We start from the raw sequence: 23,413 nt of genomic DNA, 5'->3' as shown, positions 1-23,413 counted from the left end.
GCTCTAAATTTTCTTTTAGGCATATCCCACAAATACTCTATAGGGATAAGCTCGGGTTAGCAAGCAGGCCACTCCAAACAAGGGATACCTTCTGCTTCAATGATGTCTCTAGTCAATCTAATGGTATGTGGAGGTCCATTATCATGCAAGAAAATTAAACTTTCTCCCGTTGTACCTTTCCAGAGCCTAACTACAGGTTATCAACATACTTGTGAGCACTTAAAGTTGATTGGATGAAAACTAAAGGAGTTTTTTTACGGATCACAATTCCTCTCCAAAACATTACACTTCTCCTTGTATATTTGTGAACAGAACTGACAGTTTTCGTTCTTGCTTGTCTTCCTCGGCTTCTAAGTACACGATTTCGTGGGTCATCTGATTTTACACAAATCCTGAATTATTCTGAAAATAGCACATTTTGCCAATTCCCAATGTTCCAGTTTTGGTGGTGAAGACACCAATTTAGGCAATCAATCTTGTGCTGTTTGGATAACTCGGGAACCCATAACTGCCTCCTGCTGTATACTTCTTGGCACGAACTCTTATTCTTATCATGTCAATTGAAAGAGTTACACCTGTAGCTTCCAACAGCTGCCTCTGGAACTACAGGTGAGAAATGGTTGAGTGTCTTCCAGCTGATTGGACAATTAAACGATCGTGGCGAGCCGTTATTACTTTTTGGTGACTTTCTCTTGCTTTATTTTTGAGCTTTCTTAGTCCTGTTTCCTAGCATAGGTTTTGGACAGAACGCAATTTGTTACGCCTAGCTCTACAGCTATGTCCCTCTGGGAACATTACTTGGTCCACAAGACCAATAAACTTTCCCCGTTGTAAGTTCTATAGCCCCACACGACGCATATTTTCGTATTTGGACGCAAAAGTTAGTTTATTTATTTTCGTTTAATTTGCAACTCAAGCAAATAATCTATACCGTACCGAGATGTACCATTTGATTGACTTATAGATTTGTTTATTTTCAATAAAAACTTTTATTCTTCGCAACAATAACAAGTTTTTTCAAAAGAAACAAATATTACTTAGAAATACATGGTGATTTCATGTAAGTTTGGGTGTGTGTATATTTATATACAATCCCCGAAAATATATTTTTTTTATTTTGAAAAAAGGGTTTGACATTTAAATCGAAAAACCAAATTCATCAATTTTATAGCTACGATTATACAGAGAAGGGCTAAATTATGGAATAAATTAATTTTCTCTAAAATGGACGACTTTAGAGAAAAATCCCGAAACAGGTCGATTTTGATGTTTAAATTACAATTTTTTGGCATATATTTTATACTAGTGACGTCATTCATCTGGGCGTGATGATGTCATCGATGATTTTTTTAAATGAGAATAGGTGCCGTGTGGCACCTCATTTGAAAAGGTGTTCAATTCTCTATTCAATAATATAAACATTAATATCATTATTTATACAGGGTGGCCAAAAAACAAATTTTTAAATTAAATTAATTGACGAAAAAAGAAGAATGTATGCAATTTATTTAACTCAAAATACATTCTATCACTGTCAGAAAATAGGAAATAATGTTTATTTGGCAAATAAACATTGCTTTTCGCTTAAATTAAATGTTCAAACTGCCAGGTGGTAGGTGGGAGGCTGTTTGTGATTTAATTTAAGCGAAAAGAAATGTTTATTTCTGAAATAAGCATTTTTTCTATTTACTGACAGCAATACAATGTATTTTTAGTTAAATAAATTACATACATTCTTCTTTTTGCGTCAATTAATTTAATTCAAAAATTATTTTTTTGGTCACCCTCTATAAATAATGATATTATTATTTATATTACTGAATAGAGAATTGAACACCGTTTCAAATGAGGTGCCACACGACCCCTATTCCCATTTAAAAAAATCATTGATTACGTCATCACGCCCAAATGGATGACGTCACTAGTATGAAATATATGCAAAAAAATTGTAATTTAAAAATAAAAATCGACCTGTTTCGCGATTTTTCTCCAAAGTCGTCCATTTTAGAGAAAATTAATTTATTCCATAATTTAGCCCCTCTCTGTATATTTAACATGCTAATCTCATGAATAGAGTTCCATTCTCAATACCAGTGAAAATATTAAAATAAAAATAATAAAGATGACATACGTTGTAGTAACATGGAACAGCAAGAATACAGAAACTCTACAAAACCACAAAAATAAAACCTATCACCTATGATTAACAACATCGCTAGAGAAATAATGGGAAGATAATGGAAAACACATATTATACGAGGTAAGAAATTAATACTTTCTTCTTCTTAAAGTGCCCTGTCCTCAATGGGGGTTGGCTACTACAATTTCAAGCTCTTCACTGTCTTAAACTGTTCCTATTAGTTGTTCAAAATTTAGCTCTGCCCATTATCGGATGTTTCTTAGCCACGATAGTCTTTTCCTTTATAGTTCTCTCTTTCCCTCGATCTTTCCTTTCACGATTAGTTGAGCATTATGTGGCCTAGGTATGATATTTTCCTTACTCTCAATGTGTTGAAAAGTTCTCGTTCCTTAGTTCTTCTATGCAGAACTTCTTCGTTGAGGTATGCGATGTCCATTAAATTTTGAGGATTCTGCGGTAGATCCACATTTCAAAGGCCTCCAATTTATTTAAGGTTGATGTTTGACGTCCAACTGCATAGAGAAGGGTCGACCAGACGTAGAATTTTGATAAACGTAGTCGAATTTCGAGTTTTATTCGAGAATCACATAGATTTTTTTTTTATTTTTTTTTTCTAAAAATTTTCTGGTCTGTTCTATCCTCAATCTTATTTCTAGGTCAGTATTTAGGCTGCTATCGATCCAACCAATATCCCAGGTACTTAAATTTATTGACCTATTTTAAAATGTGCCCCTTTATTTTGAAAGGTTTAGATATATTTTGGTTTTTTGAATTGACATCACTTTAATTTTCTTAATATTTATTTTCATTACAAATTTCTCAGAAACTGAGTTGGTCCTGTCGATGAGTCGTTATAGACCCAATAATTCAATCAAATTGTGTTTTGACTAGAAAAGTTTTGGGGTAGTTCTGATTTCTTTCATTATATATGTATTTTGGACTGCTGAATTCGAATATGAGGTTTGCGGACAAAATTCCGTGACGGAACATTGAGTAAATCGTGAAAAATGCAAAAAATTTCTGCTTTTTCCCCCTTTTTTGCTTAAATCTCGAAAACTGTGAATTTTTAGTAAATAGTCAGTCAACAGAAATTAAAGTACTTAAAATTCTCTACAAATATCACTATTTACTTTTTTTAGGCGAACCTTTCGGTATAAAATGCAAGTTGAAAATTGCCAATTTTAAACGGTCTCTGCAAAACCCACTTTTTACGTTTCAGAACTTTATTTTTTATTAGAATGCTGTCATTTGCCTTCCTTCATCCACAATTGCATTGGCAGTCCATTTTACATTTAGGTAGGTACAAAAAATATACCGTAGTAGTGAGTTTGGTGCAAGGTCCAAAGTGGTTGGCACTGGCACGAGACCACTAGTAGTTTTTTTCCAACCCCACTCACTTGGATCTTTTTGTTGCTCGTCAGAGGTGTGGCTTGATATAAAGGTCACCATTGCTGCACCTGATAGTACACTCTAAGTAAATGTTCTCGTGCAGCAAATTCGGTATCGGTAATGAGGCAATGTTGGTCTTATTTTTTTGTGATGAAGAAAGATACATATTGTAGGTATCTCTAATCGTTCGGACTGGTCTCTTTTTGTCTTCTGTATAGAGCCATGAGAAACATGTTTCCTGTTGTAGCAACCTCATCCTGACGTGCATTAGGGTCTTTAAAAGCCTCAATGTTTGGTTACAAGTCTGTGTTCTTCTGCAGCACTTTAAGAAATTTCAGTTTCCCCTGATTAAACAATGCAGAAGTATTATCACAACCGTTTATCGCATGTAGGAATAAGATATGGTCCATTAAGATTTTTTCAGCAGCCAGATGAGGGTTGTAGAAACTTTGCGAAACCCTTCCTTTTCCTAGTTTCAGAAAAATTTCATTTTTTGTGTTAGGACTACACAGGCCAATCAAAATGACCAGAAGGTCGATATTTTCCCCCACCACTGTCACATGTTTATTTGACGGTGCCATCTCAAGAGCTGTTGTGATAATTAGGATATCAAGATCCTCCACAGTATGGAGTATGTAAATTTATCAAATTGATAGATGTGTTTGAAAGAAAAGTATTACGTAGGATACTCGGCCCAATAAGTGAAAATAACAACTGGCGAATTAGGTATAATAGAGAAATATACGAGCAATATAGCGAACCACCTCTAGCACAACACACTAAACTGCAGAGATTACGGTGGGCAGGGCACGTGGTCCGCATGCATGAGAGTAGAATCCCCAGAAAATTGCTGAATGCAAGAATGCAGGGAAGAAGACCTGTTGGAAGACATAAAAAGAGATGGGAAGACGAAGTCGATGAGGATGCCAGGAACTTTCTGGGAACGCGTTCATGGAAAAGAACAGCGGTAAATCGAAATGATTGGAGAAGCTTATTGAAGGAGGCCAAGGCTCGATTTGGGCTGTAGTGCCATTGGATGGATGGAAATTTATCAAATGACAACATTCTAATAGAGTTTTGAAACATTCTAGTAGAGTTGATAGAAATACAATTTTGAAACTTAGAAAGTGGTTTTTACCGTTAAAAATTGGCAATTTTCAACTTGCAGTTTAGACCGAAACGTTCGTCTAAAAAAAAAGTAAATAGTAATATTTGTAGAGAATTTTAAGTACTTTAATTCCTGTTAACATATCATTTACTAAAAATTAATAGTTTTCGAGATTTAAGCAAAAAAGCGGGAAAAAGCTGAAATTTTTCGCTTTTTCGCGATTTACCCAATGTTCCGTTACGAGATTTTGTCCGCAAACCTCATATTCGGACTCAGCAGCCCAAAATACATATATAATGAAAGAAATCAGAACTACCCCAAAACTTTCCCACTACGGGGCTCGTAGAGTACGAATTGACTGAATTACAAGTCTGAATCCGCAATCAACACCGTATCATCAGCGTATCTGATGCTATTAATTCACCTTGACTCCATCCTCGATGTCCTCCAGCGCCCCTTTAAATAGAAACTCGGAGTAAAGATTAAATAGCAGAGGTGACAGAATACATCCTTGTTTCCCCTCCTGGTTTCTACTTTTGCGGACGTGGAACGTTGAACCTGTGATCCTAATTTTCGCGTTTTGGTTCCAGTACAAGTTTTTTAGTAATTTGATATCTGTCATATTATCTAAACCGACTACTTGCAAACGTTCTAATTAGTCCAGAAAGCCACTGCGCATCCGCTAGGAAAAATATTCTAATTCAGATTTTTTGCACAATCTTACTCAAAAAGGACTCCTTTTAACAAATTTGCATGTTGCCAGGACCAGAAGGTGGTCAAAAATTTTTTAAACGTTTTTTTTTGTTTTTTTTCTAAAATTATTTTTTTTGCATGGAAAAAAGTTTTTTTTAGGTTTTTTGGATCATTCCAAAGAGAACAGGTCTTTAGTGACTTTTCTCGAAAAATGATAGTTTTTGACATATAAGCGATTAAAAATTGAAAAATTGCTAAATCGGCCATTTTTAACCCTCAAAAACTATGTGAAAAACTGAAAATTTGAATGTTGCCAAGGTAGGCAGATATTCTTTAAACATCGATTGATGAAATCCCGAATAGTTTTTTGCAATACAATATTCAAAACTCCTTTGTTTTTTAATTACTAATCAAGCGTGCGCGACACTATTTTCCACCGACAGTATGATGCAAATGAAAGGAATAAATTCGTTATTTCGTAAACCGGCGACTTTAAGGAAAAATCCCAAAACAGGTCGATTTTTATTTTTAAGTTAAGATATTGTGGCATATATGGTATACTAGTGACGTCATCCATCTGGACCTGATGACGTAATCGATGATTTTTTAAAATGAGAATAGGGGTCGTGTGCTAGCTCATTTGAAAGGTTCTTCAATTCTCTATTTAGTAATGTAAACATTTACATAATTATTTATACGGGGTGTCCAAAAAAATTTTATTAAATTCAATTATTTGACAAAAAAAGAAGTAGAAGGACACCCTGTACAAATAATTATGTAAATGTTTACATTACTGAATAGGGAATTGAAGAACCTTTCAAATGAGCTACCACATGACCCCTATTCTCATTTAAAAAAAACGTCGATTACGTCATCACGCCCAGAAGGATGACGTCACTAGTATACCATATATGCCGCAATATTATAACTTAAAAATAAAAATCGACCTGTTTCGGTATTTTTCCTTAAAGTCGCCGGTTTACGATATAACGAATTTATTCCTTTAATTTGCACCATACTGTCGGTGGAAAATAATGTCCCGCACGCTTGATTAGCAATTAAAAAACAAAGGAGTTTTGAATACTGTATTGCAAAAAACTCTTCGGTATTTCATCAATCGATGTTTAAAAAATATCCACCTGCCTTGGTAACATTCAAATTTTCAGTTTTTCACATAGTTTTTGAGGGTTAAAAATGGCCTATTTCGCAATTTTTCAATTTTTAATCTCTTATATGTCAAAAACTATCATTTTTAGAGAAATGTCACTAAAGACATTTTCTGTTTGGAATGACCAAAAAAACCTAAAAATAACTTTTTTCCATGCAAAAAAAATAATTTTAGGAAAAAACAAAAAAAAAACGTTTAAAAAACTTTTGACCACCTTTTGGTTCTGGCAACATGCAAATTTGTTAAAAGGAGTCCTTTTTGAGTAAGATTGTGCAAAAAATCCGAATTAGAATATTTTTCCTAGCGGATGCGCAGTGGCTTTCTGGACTAAATAGTAGGTCGCGTCTTACTCTATCAAATACTTACGAAGTCTATGAAGCATGTAATTATTTATATCTCTTCGAAGTAGCATTTTTGAACCAGAACTGGTAAAGTGAACAAGGCTTCTCTGCCGGCTCTGAATATAAACTGATAGTCTCCGATGATTGTTTCACACTTTTTATTGATTCGATTATGTACGAATTATGTACGACTTTTAGTAGGACTTTTTTTAATAATGCTAAAATACAACGATTGTAAAAACAGAATAAAAAAAATATACTTAGGAAATATTGTCAGTAACCACCAAAATGACATTCAGCGCAATGTTATTTTAAAGACGAATTGAAAAACAAATAAATTATGTTTATCAATATAATTAATTAAAATCGAATGACGGAAAGATTTTCGAACAGATATTATTATTTTGTGTAACCAGTAACGTCACAAAAAAACATATTTCTTATAATATTATACTTGTCGGCTTGATGCTCAGCGGGCTAGCTTAAACATGGTTCAAACCACGCGCAGAAAAAAAATCCAAAAGAAATATGTGACTTTAAAGCAGAATATGTTCTGCTAGTTGATCTAGTCACTAGTAGTGGATGAATATTACAGTAAGGTATGGGAAATAATGTCTAAAATAGGTCTCACTTACAGTCCGTCTAATTTACTTACCGTTGCACGTCATTATCTACGTCAGAGGTCTAAGTTGACATTGTTGCCCAATTACAAAAAATTCTTTTAAATCAAATATTTTATGATTAATTATTTATATGGGAAATAAGCCACAATTAAAATGAAAAAAATAATTTTATTAACGTTTCGACGCCCAAATCGGGTGCCGTTGTCAAAATACAAAATATTACTAAAATAAACTAAAGTGTTGTTGCTAAGCAAAAAAAAAATTCTTCTAATAATTTATTTAATTTCACTCATTTATATTGGCAATTCAGACATATATTATACATTTTAAAGTAGAAGACTTTAAAATGATATTGCCAATATTTATGAGTTGCGTTCCTGGGACGACTTACTGAAAGATAGTTCATTCGATTACATGAAATTAACCCCAACTCAAGTTCAACAACAACTTCAGTAAGTCGTCCCAGGAACGCAACTCATAAATATTGGCAATATCATTTTAAAGTCTTCTACTTTAAAATGTATAATATATGTCTGAATTGCCAATATAAATGAGTGAAATTAAATAAATTATTAGAAGAATTTTTTTTTTTTTGCTTAGCAACAACACTTTAGTTTATTTTAGTAATATTTTGTATTTTGACAACGGCACCCGATTTGGGCGTCGAAACGTTAATAAAATTATTTTTTTCATTTTAATTGTGGCTTATTTCCCATATAAATAATTAATCATAAAAATGCCACAAGGAAATAGCTTCAGAACAACAAATATTTTATATTTTATATCACATAATTTTTGCGAAGTGGATCATATAACAAAGCAAATTAATATTCAATGTAAATAATTAAAAACGTTAGAAATAGAAAACAAGAATTAAGTTATAATCTTACGTTAAACTAAATAATAAAAACAATAGATATAATAAAACAAATTTATAGTAAAGAAAAGAATAAAAACAAATCTGAAGTGTCAATACCGCAACTGTCAAATAAATGTTACCAATTTATGCCAAAATCTCACCTTCGTTCGATTACAGTTACAGTGTGTTCCGAACAAATGTGCTTCATAAAAACGCTTTATAATCCATTTATACAAATTACATGAAATATGTTATTGCATTCTTATAACTTATATTCTTTAAGTTAACATTAATAGAAATCTTCAATCTACGCGTTTATAATAAAATATGTCTAGTGGCTGTAATTCCAGTGTACTCGGCAAAATGATTCTAAAAAAGAACACACCTACCGCCTAAATATTTCGTGTTGATATCATGTGACGTCACGGACTATGACGCGGATGACGTGCAACTATAAGTATATTAGATGGAGTATATACATACATGTCTGTGATTTGGAACATACTGTAAGTTAGAACCATATGGAAAAATTTTTATTATTAATTTTACGAAAAAAAAGGTATTTTTCATAAAAAGCTCTGCATGGTCTAAAACTTAAGATTCAACATCAAATATCAAATTTTATGAATACATATTTTACGAGGTATGTCGAAAAATATGAGTTTCGCTCAGGAGTAAAGTAGCTTTATTTTTCACAATAGTGAAATTTGTTATTATGAAAAGTTGTTTGGAATTAAAGACTATATTCTCATATGTAATTCCATATTTCTAATAAAAAAAATGTTTGAAAATTTTTCTTAAATTATTACCAACAATATTTTCAGTTATTTCAATTATGATAACTCTTTTATTATTAATTTTACGATAAAAGTTTTCTTTATAAAATGTTCTGCATGGTTAAAAACCTAAAATACAATGATCTTACATTAAATTTGATCAATTTTATACGAGGTATGTCAAAAAATATGAATTTCGCTCAATACTAAATACCTTTATTTTTCACAATATCGAAAATTGTGGTGATAAAAAGTTGTTTAGAATTAAAAGCTACGTTCCAATATCTAATTACATCCTTCTAATTGAAATATTCTGAACTATAAAGGTACTTTACGTTTGATCGAATTTCATCTTTTTTGACATACCTCGTATAAAATTTGATTTAAGATGGTTGTATTTTAGGTTTTAGACCATGCAGAATTTTTTATGAAGAATAATTTTTCTTTCGTAAAAATAAATAATACAAGAGTTATCATAATTAAATAACTGAAAATAATGTTTTGTTATGTACTTACCCACAATTTAAGAAAAAATTTCAATTTTTTTTTTAATTAGAAGGATTTAGTTACATATTAGAATATAGTTCTTAATGCCAAACAACTTTTCATAATAATAATTTTCAATATTCTGAAAAATAAAGCTAGTTTACTCTTAAGGGAAATTTATATTTTTCGACGTACCTCGTATAATATTCATAAAATTTGATATTTGATGGTTGAATCTCAGCTTTTAGACCATGCAAATCGTTTTATGAAGAAAACCTTTTTTTCGTAAAATTAATAATAAAAAAGGTTTCCATATGGTTCCAACTTACAGGGACATACTGTATATTAATTTTGTTTGCTGGTCGACTTATTACCCCACTGAACCATATAGTTTGTCTAGCCCGCTAGGCTATCAGACCGGCTTAAATATAATAAATAAGCAAATAAGGGCTCACCTGGACTCTCTGGGAAATAAGTTTCATACAGTCCTTTGAATGTCAAATTGGTTCCAGATCCAATTATACATCCCATTCCTCCAATACTAGCAGCGTAGGCAGTGGAGATAAAATAACACATAGTGGTTCTGGTAGGCCTCTTATTTTCTATATCACTATTTTCTACAGCTATTTCGTCACCTTCGAGATCGTTTCGTTCAAATACTTCGCCAATTCCTTGCTCCTCTAAGGCTGATAGTGTCGCTTCTATAAAATATTAATATATGGTTAGCTATATAAGTATTCAATGACATTAGAACTGTTACATCCAGAAGGAATAATTTCTAGATGTTAATTTTTTGGCAACATGGTAGATTCACACCGAGAATGAAACGATAACGTTGGAAAGAATTTTTATTAACATGTAATCAAAAAAAAATAAATTGTTTGGTGACTCCGTAGCTAAGTACACTCCCTGTACACGTTTAGGGATTGAGAAAATGAAATGATCGATGATTTCTGCTTGTAGCACCTGGTTCCAAGCAACTTAAACTTCATGGATTAACTGTGCCAGAGTCTGTAGAGCAGCGGTTCTCAACCTGGGGGGCCGCGCCCCCCTGGGTGGGCGTGAGAGAATTTATGGGGAGGATTGAGGGTACAAAAAAAAATTAAAACTAAAAAATATATATTTTGTTAAAAAACAAAATATTTTGTATTTCGTATTTTTATTTTGTTTAGAAATATTTCTTTATTTAAACGTGATTAAAATCGTTTTACTCAAACACACAACCTGAGTTGTGTGTATGGCAACATCGTAGGAGCGCAAAGTATATTTACCAACATTGTATTGCAAGCACTCCTGGCTCCAGTTCAGTTACTCCGTCTCACGCGTCAGTCTCAGTCGACAGCGTCTGTAGTCTGTGTGCTGTTTGTAGCAATCATTTGTAATCGTTATTTAATAACAGAGTAATTGTTTGTGAATTATTTAATAGTGTTGTGTAACAGATTTGAAAATGGCTAAGTCACTTCCAAAGAAAATATTGTATCAAGACGATTATATCAAGTATGGTTTTACCTTTATGGAGAAAAACGGCAGTCATTTACCTCAGTGTGTCAACTGCCATGTTGTTCTTAGTAATGATGCTATGCGCCCGGACGTTTTGAACGGCATCTAATTACAAACCATTCTTCTTTGAAAGATAAAGGCCCAGAATTTTTTATTGCCAAAAAAAGCAGCCTAAAACGTATGAAGCTTGACTCTACTGCAAATTTTCGTGTTGAAAATGAGAAAGCTGTGGAAACATCATACAAAATAGCACTTTTGATAGTTAAAGACAAGAAACCACATACTATTGGTGAGTCACTAATTAAACCTTGTTTACTTACTGCTTGTAGTACCGTACGTAGGGAAGACAGGTGTAATAAAGTAGAAAAAATTTTTCTCTCAAACCACACAGTAAAACGTAGAATTAATGACATGGTTCTGGATTTGAAAAATCAAATATTGCAAAAATTAAAAGGTTCACCGTTTTTTTCTTTTCAGTGTGACGAAACAACTGATATTTCAAAGCATGCACAGTTATTGTTTTACTTCGATTTATTGACAGAAAACGGTTCCTGGAGAAATTTTTTTTCAACATCTCTTGAAACAACAACTAAAGCGATTGACATATTTTCTGCCCTTGAAGATTTTTTAGTAATCAATGAATTTCCATGGGAGAAAGTAATTGGCATATGTACTGATGGGGCCCAAGCCATGACAGGATGTCGATCTGGATTTATGGAATTAGCAAAAAAGAAGAACCCTAGGATAATTGGTTCTCACTGCATTATTCAAACAAGCTTTAGCTAGTCAGACTTTACCTGAACCTCTCAACGTCACATTAAACTTAGCAACTAAAATAGTTAACCACATCAAATCCAGCGCATTAAACACTAGGCTCTTTGTTTCGCTCCTGTTTCGCACAGAAGTCCGGTGGTTATCCAAAGGAAATATGCTTGCAAGATTATTCAATTTAAAGTCAGAAGTTGAAATTTTGTTAATGACTTCAAAACAAGAAGATCTTCACAGAAGATTTACAGATGATAAAAATATCTTTTACTTGGCTTATTTGTCTGACTTTTTTAAGACACTTGATGTCTTGAATCTGAAGCTTCAAAAACCTCTTAAACACTTATGATGGAATTAAGGGGTTTATAGAAAAAATATCGCTTTGGCAACGCCGCCTTCACAGTTCCAAGCCAAACTTTTCCTCTTTTCCTAAACTGAACGACCTCCTCGATAATTCAAACCCTTCCACTACATCTAGTTTCGGATTTGAAAGACGTCATATCACGGCATTTGGAAGAACTGAAAAATCAAATTCGAAAGTACTTTTCAGATGTTAGCTCGGAAAACTGGGAATTTAAGTTGACAAGAGATCCTTTTCATATCGAAGTTGATATTCTTCCAGTTAACTTTCAAGAGCAGGCAATTGACCTAAAATGTGATTCACAAGCAAAAGCAGATTTTGCAAACATGGACTTGGAAGAATTTTGGTTAACCTACTTTCCTGTTTACCCAGAAGTGGCTTTAGTATCTGCGAAGTTGTTAGTCCAGTTTTCATACACATATCTTTGCGAGTCTGGTTTTTCTGCATTGGCGTATATAAAATCAAAATACCGTTCAAGGCTGGACGTTGAAAGTGACTTGAGGTGTGCAGGTGTGCTCTGACACAGTTTCAACCGAATATCGAAAAACTTGTCATGAACAGACAATGCCAACCCTCTCATTGAAAGTGCAAAAACACTCATATAAGACTTTCAACTTTATATGCGTATTTGATTTTTTGATTATTATTTTTCTCAAATAAATAAACAATGTTAAGTTTAATGAGACATCAAATAAACTTTCGTATTTAAATATATCTGGATTTTTATTTTGCATCCCAGCTTTTGCTAACGTAGATTTAGCATCGTCAGTTTCAGAATTTCACTTTTCTAACTGGAACCAACCAATTATTGACTGGAGGGGAGGCGTGAGCTATCTTCAGTGTTCGAAGGGGGCGCCAGTGCTAAAAGTTTGAGAACCGCTGCTGTAGAGGATGATGCAAAGTGGACAGTCTCCTTCTTATCATATCTCACACATGTTCGATAGGATTTAAATCCGGTGAACGGGGTGGTCACGGCAAAACATTAACGCCAGCTTTTTGGAGAAAGTCCATAGTTCCACGAAAAATATGGGGCCGCGCGTTGTCTTGCTGAAAAAGGACGTGTCGACGGCCGTCTAGATAAGGCAGTAAAGTGGTTTATAAGATGTCATTAAGGTAACGCGAAGCTGTCATACTGTCTCGAGTAAGCACAAGTTATGATCGGTTACCATGGGCAATAGCCCCCCAAACCATTTTTCCAACTGTCCTCTGTACATTCCTCTCAAAAATAAACCCAATATCTCGTCGTTTTCCACAGCAGCGTCTTACCATCCTAGGACCATCACGCATTCCTAAACAAAATCGCGATTCATCGCTGAATGCTACATGACGCCATTCCGTCACCCAATTCTGACGTTCTCAGCACCAATTCAAACTCCGCAGTCAAAGAAAGCACTACATAGTTGTGAGAGGAATTAAACCAGTTCAAAGGCTCGAACCATTGGTCAGTCATTTGACAAGTAGAGCAAAACGGTCTCACAGAGCCAGTAGTCTAAAAGCGCCTATCTTGACGCTCTGAGGTACTCCTCGATTGACCAGTTGGTCTTCTTCATGTTATTCTTCCTTCATTTGTCGACACACGACACACACGCATAACCGTCACTACCGTACAATTAACACGACGGCCAATTTCGCGATACGACAAACCCATATCTTTGTAAGCACCAATTCTACCCCTGACAAAATCGCTAACATGTTGATAATTTTTGTGTCTTCGAACTCAAGGCATGTTCTTACACTGAATACAAATAAATAGATCTAGGAATAATAACTAAAAATATCTGTACCAGCCGGTCTTTATAAATCGGTCTTTTCACAAAAAAATTATAGATAAAACTTTATGGTAGGGGAGCCCAAGCGGGGATTTTTGCAGTCACTCGAGCGCGTCAGATTATCATATGGGGAGAAACCTGGTACACTGAAGATGTAGCTCTACCATATATTGGCTCTTAACACAGGGGAGTTCGTTAAGGGGGCCCGAAAAAAAATATACTCTTAAAAAAACTCGAAAATGTCAGATTAAGATAAGGTAAGTTAAGTATATGCAAGAGAGCGTATAATTAAAAAATCTGACGATTTGGGCCGGGCGTAAGAAAATGGATGAGTCCCAAGTTTCACAAGAAAAAAGCGAATATTTCGCGAAATGAATGACAGATCGAAAAACTAAAAAATATGTAAAAAAGGGTTCAAGGCAGGTTTTGTTTATATTCGATTCAGAGTTGGACTACCATCTCCATATAGCAACTATTTCAGCATCCTTATGCATCATCAGTGAAGTTTATGCAGTCACAACTCTGGTTGTGACTGCTCAATATGTGCTCAATATTTTTTTTTTAAATCTATCGAATGATACCAAACACGACTTCCTACAGAGAGGGGTGGGGGGTAAAACGAAATAAACATAATATCGAAAAACTGTAAAATACACTTATTCAGTATTTTTAAAAAATCTATCGAATGGCAACAAACACGACCCCCCACGGAGGTGGGGTGGGGGGTTACTTTAAAATCTTAAATAGGAGCCCCCAATTTTTATTATAGATTTGGATTCCTTACGTAAAAATAAGTAAATTTATTCGAAATATTTTGTCGAATTATGGATAGATGGCGTTATAATCGGAAAAAACGATTGTTGGAAATGGAAAATTAAATTAAAAAATGGCAAGCGCCCACTAAAATGGAAAACTGTACTTAACTTTTTTGGTTTTAGGACCTACTCTTCACAACCCAATAGGTCCTAATCACGCTCGAGTGACTGCACATTTACCATACTTTGCTCCCCTACTATTAGTTTTACAAAAAGTATAAAAGATAAAATATTCATATTGTTATCATAGCATATGCTTTAAATATTATCATTTTACTGCCAAAAAAATTAATCTCAAGAAATTATTCCTTTTGGGTGTAACACTTCTAATTCAGTATAATATAAGCAAAATGAAGTATGAAAAGACAGTAAGTTCAAAATATAGTAATATATTTATAATGGGATCCTTACCTATGATCGGTATCATCATAGCTGCTGCAGCGGTATTAGAAATCCACATGGATACCAACATGGTAACCGAGCAAAGGCCAATATTTAGTCTCCTAGGGCTGCACCCTACCAACCTAATAACGTAGAGTGCAACCCTCTTATGTAAGTTACAATGTTCTACAGCTATGGCGATGATAAGGCCACCGACGAACATCATATTGGTTTCTTTGAGATAGCAAAGCGAAGTTTGATCTGAGTCGAGAATTCCCATGAGAGGAAAGAGGACCATTGGGATTAGAGATGTTACTGGAAGAGGAAGAACCTCGAAGACCCAGTAGCCTAGATAGAAAAAGATGATTAGTAATTGCATAATTTTTTTCCGGGACTAATTTAGATGATTACTAATACACTACACTTTGTAGTACAGTGAAACCCCGATAAGTCGGCCCCCGATAAGTCGGCCCCCGATAACCCGGAAGTCCGGCTAACCCGGACCGATTTTCATCAGACAAACATTTCAACAATAAAAATGTATGTAATATAATATTTGAGAGATAATTTGTATTTGTGTAATTTGAATTATACGATAGTAAAAATGACTCATGGCACACGGCGGCATGGCAGAGCGACGGTCATTGATTCGGATTATCGGAAACAATAGGCACCTGTATTCCTTTATTTATTTCAAACTCTCTTAGCATTGTTCAAAAAAGACTAAAAGACTATTTAAAAAGTTCTTTTTTAAACAATGATCTTAGTCTCCACTGTTCTTAAATAATATAACATTGTTCCGATTGTGACCGGACATGACATTGTGTGTAGTACAGTCGTATTTTTCGCTTCCGTTCTGTAATCGTACTTCAGATAGGTTTGCGTTTGCGTGTTTTTTTGTCTACGCATGAGTTTTTTACCAAGAAATGAGCAATACGGTATACATACTCTATACTCTATACAGCTATACGTAATTTAGATGTATAGGTACTGTGCATATATATTTCATGTTATTTCAATTATAACAGAGTTTTTCTGTAAGTATACCGTAGTTTATTCATGTTTACCATATCCTCCGGCTAACCCGGATTTTTCATAACCCGGATCGGCCGCGGTCCCGATTAATCCGAGTTATCGAGGTTCCACTGTACTTGCAAGTATCTAATATACAATAAGATTTGTTTTAAATAAAAAATACTGAAGTATCTACTGAACTATGTAATTGAAGCAAAAAATAAGTAAATAAAAAATAAAATATTTAAACAAAATTAAAAAATCGCTTTCATAACGTCTTACGACGTTGTTCGCCACTGTATCGCAAACGCCACTGTATTCTGTTCTGAGTTTGTTCTTCACTTAAATGTCGAATGCTTATCGCTTACCTCACTCCAAGATTTCAGCTTTGTCGTAGTTTTCCTCGTTTTTTCTTCTCTGGAAATTGCCACATAGGTTTTTAGACAATCGTTCGTCACCCATTCGGCCCACATATCCATATAATATGAGCTGTTTTCTCTCAATATCCTCAACTATAGTGCCCTTTATACCCATTTGGTGTTTGTTGTTTTATTGTTTTATTGCTTTATTCCGTATTCTTTCGGCTCTTGATACTCTCATCAATCTTCTGATACCTTCAATTTCCGTGGCTTCGGCCTTTTTCTTAAATTTCTTGGTTATTCTCCATGCCTCGGCTCCATAGAGTAGGCTAGTGTTAACCCTTGGTTCATATATGTTATATTTTCTTTTCTTTGATATTTCTTTACTACATAAAACTCAATTTAGACATGCTCTAGGTGTTTTTGCTTGTATGATTCAATGTTATATTTCTCATTCGTCTTTTTCACTACGACCGAATGATGCCCAGGTATTTATATCCATCACATGGATTTATTTTTTGATTGTCGTCGATATCGAGTTGTTCTGCTTCAGCGCCAATAGAGAGGTATTTTGCCTATTCTAAATTAATATTTAAACCCCATTTCTGATATTGTTCAATTAGTTTTCTAAGCATATGTTCCATGTCGTCTTTGTCATTTGACATCACCATCTGATCATCTTCAAACTGTAAAGTATATAAATATGCAATCCTGATCGTTCAATGTCTACCCATTCCTTTGATTTTCCGTTTCAATTGTTTCAAAGCTGCAGAAATATAAACCTTAAAAGGGTCGGAGAGATACAACATCCCTGTCTGAGACCCTTAGTAACTGCACATTTTTCAGTTAAGAGGTTTCCGAATTTTGAGAGCACTAATTAATGTTTCATGTATTTTTGATGTACCCAGGACTTCCCATAGTTTATTTAGGGGAGTGTGTCATATGCGTTCTCAAGATCTAGAAAAGTCATACGTATCTCCCTATTTATTACAATTTTTTTCTCTATAATTTTTTTGACAGAAGATGTTATCTGTACCTACATGAGCCTCCTCCTCCTCCTAAGTGCGTTCTCTATTGAGTTTGGCGATCAATATGGCAAATTTCTCTATGTTCTGGGCTTGATGAATTAAGCTATTCCCTGTTGTGTGGGTTCAATCTCTGATTTTTCGGATCCAGGATTTTTTCTTTCTTCTTATACCGCTTTTACCTTCGATTTTGCCTTCTAATATTACCTGGTGCTGCTCAAATTCCCTATGACGCATTATGTGTCCTAGATATGACGTCTTCCTAATTTTGATTGTATTGACCAGATGAATACGAGTGTTCATTATTTCCAGTACTTCTTCATTCGAAGTTCTGCTGGTCCAACTTATTCTTAGTATTCGGCGGTACATCCACATTTCGAATGAATTCAGTTTGTTGACGTCATACTGTTTTAATGAACAGGTCTCACAGCCATATAGTAATCGAGACCACACGTAACACTTCAGTGTTCTCAATCTGATTGTGACTGACAGCTTAGAGTTACCGAGCATTTTAGGCATGTTTATGAAACCAGACCTTGCTATTTCAATGGGCTTTCTAATTTATTTTAAGTGTCTAGCTGACTATTTAGCTCTCTGGCGAGGTATATGCAGCATTGGGAAGTTTGAAGGGTGATACCATTTATTTGTATGTTGGGTGTAATTTGTTCATGGGGGTTCTTGTGGAATACCATGATTTTGGTTTTGGAAAGGTTAATATCCAATCCCAGCCTGTGACCTGAGCGAGCTGCTCTAAATCCTCCTTGCTCTTTATCTTCAGATGTTTGATAATCTCCCTCTATCATATCCCGTAGTATTCGACCACATAGCCGTGACCGATAACTTGTGACCGATATCCCTCTATAGCGTTTACAATGTCTTAAAAGTTTTCGAATTAAAAAAATTTTTTTAATATAATGTATGAATGTATTATCAAAACGGCAAACAGGTGTATGTTTTCAAAAAACTTTTGATAGTGTGTAAAAAATATATTTTATATCAGCTAAGTACTTTCAGCACATAACGTGCCATCATCAGAGCTTCGTCCTCTTAAAATACCTTCATAGAAGAGCAATTGCTTAACAACACAACAAAAAAACATGAATACTGGGCAAAAGCCACAGATATAGGGTAATAACCCTTTCCAGTGAATAGAATCACATCTAAATTCTTTTATTAATTTATCAAGGCAACATGGCTGAGACAGACCATTTTGAGCCCACGTGAACAGCAGATCAGCTGAGGAAGACTGAGGAAGCTGATCTGCTGTTCACGTGGGCTCAAAATGGTCTGACTCAGCCATGTTGCCTTGATAAATTAATAAAAGAATTTAGATTTGATTCTATTCACTGTAAAGGGTTATTACCCTATATCTGTGGCTTTTGCCCAGTATTCATGTTTTTTTGTTGTGTTGTTAAGCAATTGCTCTTCTATGAAGGTATTTTAAGAGGACGAAGCTCTGATGATGGCACGTTATGTGCTGAAAGTACTTAGCTGATATAAAATATATTTTTTACACACTATCAAAAGTTTTTTGAAAACATACACCTGTTTGCCGTTTTGACCTATTCAGAAGTGTGTACAAGTCTTGCAGTCTTTTCCAATTGAATGTATAATGTTAGTTTATTATAGCTCTTCATCTATCGTTCGTATTCAAAATAATATTGTTAATGTTCATTTGAGGTAAATTTTCCCATTCTGTTATAAGAACCTTTCGGAAAACTCAATGTGAATGTTATCCATATTTCTTTTCGAAGTTTGTGTCATCAATTTTAATAGGATTAAAGTTTGGAGATTTTGCTGGCCATGAAAATACATCAATACCATCAATAGTCAACCATTTTGACACAATACGTGCTACATGTGGACGAGTATTGTCATGCATAAGGTTAACGATCTCGCCAACAATATTTTTTTCGATTTCTGTTGGTATCTTTTGTTCTTGTCAGTTCTTTTGCTTTATATAAGTTTTTTGATCTTTCACAGGACATTTATAAGTATCTAAGATATTTAGAAATGTTCTTACCTGCCATGAGAAGCACCACGTAAAGACATCTGAAGGCTGATGTATTGTTCGTCAAAAAAACTGGTAATAATACTAATGGGTAAATTAGAACAAATAGGGTTTTCCAGTAGATTTTGACGGCTTGCAGCAGCATGGCCGCCTTTGTCATCAAACTGTCGAATATTTCCACTGAAAAAAATTAAATTGGTATTAAATTCAGCTAACATAAAGTAAAACAAAATCATATCAAGAAAAAATAATAGAAAAACGACTAAAAAAATATATTAACTTGAAAATTAAATAATTTCGGTATGCGCTGAAAAACCAAAAAAACGCTGAACTACAGTGCTAGTCAAAAGTCAGTACCCCCCCTCGTATCTTTTGAACGGTTATACCTATAATAGTGAAATTTGGAGGAAGGAAATAAACGGACGTAAGCTTCTTAACTAGTTATGACAGGTGACGTAATAGTGACAGATGACGTTACAGAGCCACTGTGACCGATAATTTTAAATAGGACCTTATGGTAAGTGATACCTCGTTTGAAAGGTGTTTAGAATACCTATTCAGTCATACTAATTTTTTTGAGTTTAGGTTGATTTTGATTTTGGTGAATAAATTAAATAAATATAATATTGTAGTTTCGAATTTAATTAATAAAAATTCAAATGTCCGCCTATGAATTTTTTGGCAAAAAAGTTGACGTTTTTTAATTCTCTAGTAGTTTTTACGTCAACGTCAACCTGTTTGACAAGTAATCATAGGCGGAATTTTGAATTTTTATTAATTAAATGCGAAACTACAATCTTATATTTATTTCATTTGTTCATCAAAATTAGCTTTAACTCAAACAAAATTAGTATGACTGAATAGGTATTTTGAATACCTTTCAAACGAGGTATCACTTGCCATAAGGTCCCATTTAAAATTATCGGTCACAGTGGCTCTGTAACGTCATCTGTCACTATTACGTCACCTGTCATGACTAGTTAAGAAGCTTACGTCCGTTTATTTTCTTTCCCCAAATTTCACTATTATAGGTATAACCGTTCAAAAGATACGAGGGGGGTACGGACTTTTGACTAGCACTGTATACATAAACTCGAGCAAATAATTGAAAAATCGAGAGAATACAAGAGAGACATGACCTAATATTCTTGAAATCTCATAAAAATTGAGACATATGCTAACAGTGAGCCTAAAGAACACCACAGCAAAGATCACTTTCAACGGAACAAGTTCTAAGGAGAGCATTGTAAACAAAGGCGTGAAACAAGGTGACTATTTCACCGACACTATTTAACCTGATATTGGAAGTAATAATAAGGAGAACAAACTTTGCAAACAAAAACATTATTACAGATCAACTTTAACTAGTAGCATATATGCATATGATCTAGTCATCATAACGAAGACGAAGATGGCACTTATAAAAGCAGTTGGAAAATTATATAAGGAAGCGAAGAGAATAGGGACAGAGATAAACCAGCGCAAAAAAATACATGACGATAGGGAAAGACAACACAACAACTCTAAAATATCTTATAACACAGAACTGTAAATTTAAAACGCTATCCACCCTTAGCTACTTGAGAGTAACAATAGGGTAAGCCGGAAAAGAGAGAACAGGGGAAAGAATTCTGAACGGCAAAAAAACATATGAATGTATAGAAATCACTTCTATTTAACACATTTAACGAATGTGTTAAATTTTTTCAATTTTTTAACAAATGTGTGAGATTTTTGTATATTCAATCTGTCTAACAGTTTTTTTCGAATAATCCTTTTAGTTTGATTTTTTTTATTTTTTGCTTTTTAGTTGACTTTTTTATAATATTTTTAATTTTAGTCACCCGTAACTAAAGAAAAGCGTTTCTTAAACATGTTTTTTTCATATTTTTTTATTTTTTACTTTTTAGTCTTACACTTTTCAAACATTAAAATATATCGTCATGTTTCTAAAATATATGTATAAAACATGATGTACAAACATGAAAAGTAGTCGGAATCCGCAAAAAAATTGAAACTTTATTGTTTATTTATGAAGCATAACGTAAACAATGAAAGTAAAAAGTAAAATTATGTATAGTTCATATATGTAATTAGCTACAATCTGTAAAAGTTTCAAGTTTGTTCATTGTAAAAAACAAGAGAATTTAAGCATTTCTCATTAAAATCGTGTTATTTTATTTTAACAATTAATAAACATAAAAATAAATGTTTATTGACTATTCGTGTATTGTTCCCGCGAATGCATATGTCTGCAAATTTTCATTCATTTGCATTGAAGGTGAAAAGTGAAATTACGTATAGTTTATATAATTAGCTACAATCTGTAAAAGTTTCAAGTTTCTTCATTGTCAAAAACAAGAGAATTTAAGCATTTTCCGTTAAAATCGTTTTTTATTTAAACAATTAATAAACAAAAAATTTTTTTATTGAGTATTCGTGTATTGTTCCTGCGAATGCATATGTGTGCAAATTTTTAATTTGCATTGAAGAAAAGGCAGTCAAATTAACGTCTAAAGATTTGACACAAACGATTGAACTAAAGAAAAGCGTTTAAAAAATGTAATCAGAAATATAAACGTTTTAGCCCTAGGCCTACAAGGCCGGTTGAGCGTAATAAATACAAAGATAAAACATATAAAACCCAAAAAATCAAAGTGAGAAAGAAGATACCAAGCAAAATTAAAGTGTAAAATTGTTGACACAAACATAGGATTCCCGAAAAATATTATTATCGCATTTACTTACCAACTAAATTTTAAAGTTGATTAGGTTGATTGCAGATCATTAATAGTGTTAGGAAAGTACTGTCAAGTAGACATAGAAAAAATTAACTCGATGGCCTAATAAGATAATATCGTACGATTTTTTGAAAGTATGCACGAGATTTGTAGTAGCTGACTACGTAACAAAATAAATATTTATCGAGGGAGCCAAAAGCAGGATTGCAGTTTTTATAGTAGTCGGATGCACGAGGGAGTCAAATAAGTAAAAAAATACTTAATCTTATTATTATTTACTGCTGTGACAGTTATACATACAATAAAATAAAGAATACTAGACAGATACATTAAAATGTTGTAGATAAATATAACGACTGAATTGTAGATATAGTTGCTTCCTTGAATTGATCTACACTGCGGTGCAAAACAATCGATCCACTAAAAATTTGGTCATAATTGATGTTGTAAATCTCCTAAACCTGTTGTCCGATTTAAGTGATTTTTTTTTACCACGTTATAGCCTTATTCATTGACAATATCTTTGTGATAATATTATTGCTAGACAGTTAAACTGTCATTGTATACCAGGTGTATGAATCATACTGTGTTTTTTTCTCAAAGTTCGGAACACCCTGTGGACTATTCTAACATTTATAAAATACTTAAATTAAAACCCAACTATAGCCTCAGGTTTTCTTAACATTTAGTCTTTCGATTCATTCGCTTATGTTGGATAATAAAAAAGTTAGGTACTTTAACAACTGGCCATGTTCGTCATCAGTACAGAGTGTTTCGAAATAAGTGCGACAAATTTTAAGGGGTAATTTAACATGACAAAATAATGAGAATTTGCTTTATAATCATATGTCCGCAAACTCTTCGTTTCCGAGATAAGGGATGTTCAATTTTTTTTACAAACTGACGATTTATTTATTGCTTTAAAATCAGTTGAAATATGCAAATCACATTTGGTGGGTTTTAATACGTAGTTATTGCACATTTTTTGACATACAATTAAGAATTTTTGTATTCACCATTGGCGTGCATACGGGTAATATTATCGGTCATCATACATAAAACAGTCATAAAAACAACAAATAGATAGCT

General features: G+C 33.5%; 1 protein-coding gene across 3 annotated transcripts in view; it reads right to left on the bottom strand.

Annotated features, from left to right (window-relative positions):
• The window catches only part of LOC126881944 (protein I'm not dead yet), a 335,541-nt gene that overhangs the window by 25,344 nt on the left and 286,784 nt on the right, over window positions 1-23,413 (bottom strand). For 2 of the 3 annotated variants that reach the window (XM_050646682.1, XM_050646681.1), the window contains 3 exons: window positions 19,596-19,763; window positions 15,205-15,522; window positions 10,039-10,284 (listed from right to left, as the gene is read on the bottom strand). In XM_050646682.1, coding sequence (XP_050502639.1) covers window positions 10,039-10,284; window positions 15,205-15,522; window positions 19,596-19,743 — 712 coding nt within the window. In that variant the 5' untranslated portion in view covers window positions 19,744-19,763. Of the gene's footprint in view, window positions 1-10,038; window positions 10,285-15,204; window positions 15,523-19,595; window positions 19,764-22,331; window positions 22,447-23,413 lie in introns of those variants that run through there. The other variant, XM_050646683.1, reaches the window with a different exon arrangement.

Source organism: Diabrotica virgifera, chromosome 3, assembly GCF_917563875.1.
Source record: "Diabrotica virgifera virgifera chromosome 3, PGI_DIABVI_V3a".
In the NCBI taxonomy this organism is placed as follows: Eukaryota; Metazoa; Arthropoda; class Insecta; order Coleoptera; family Chrysomelidae; genus Diabrotica; species Diabrotica virgifera.
Note: the sequence above shows the minus strand (reverse complement) of the source record. Positions and strands in the feature narration are given on the sequence as shown.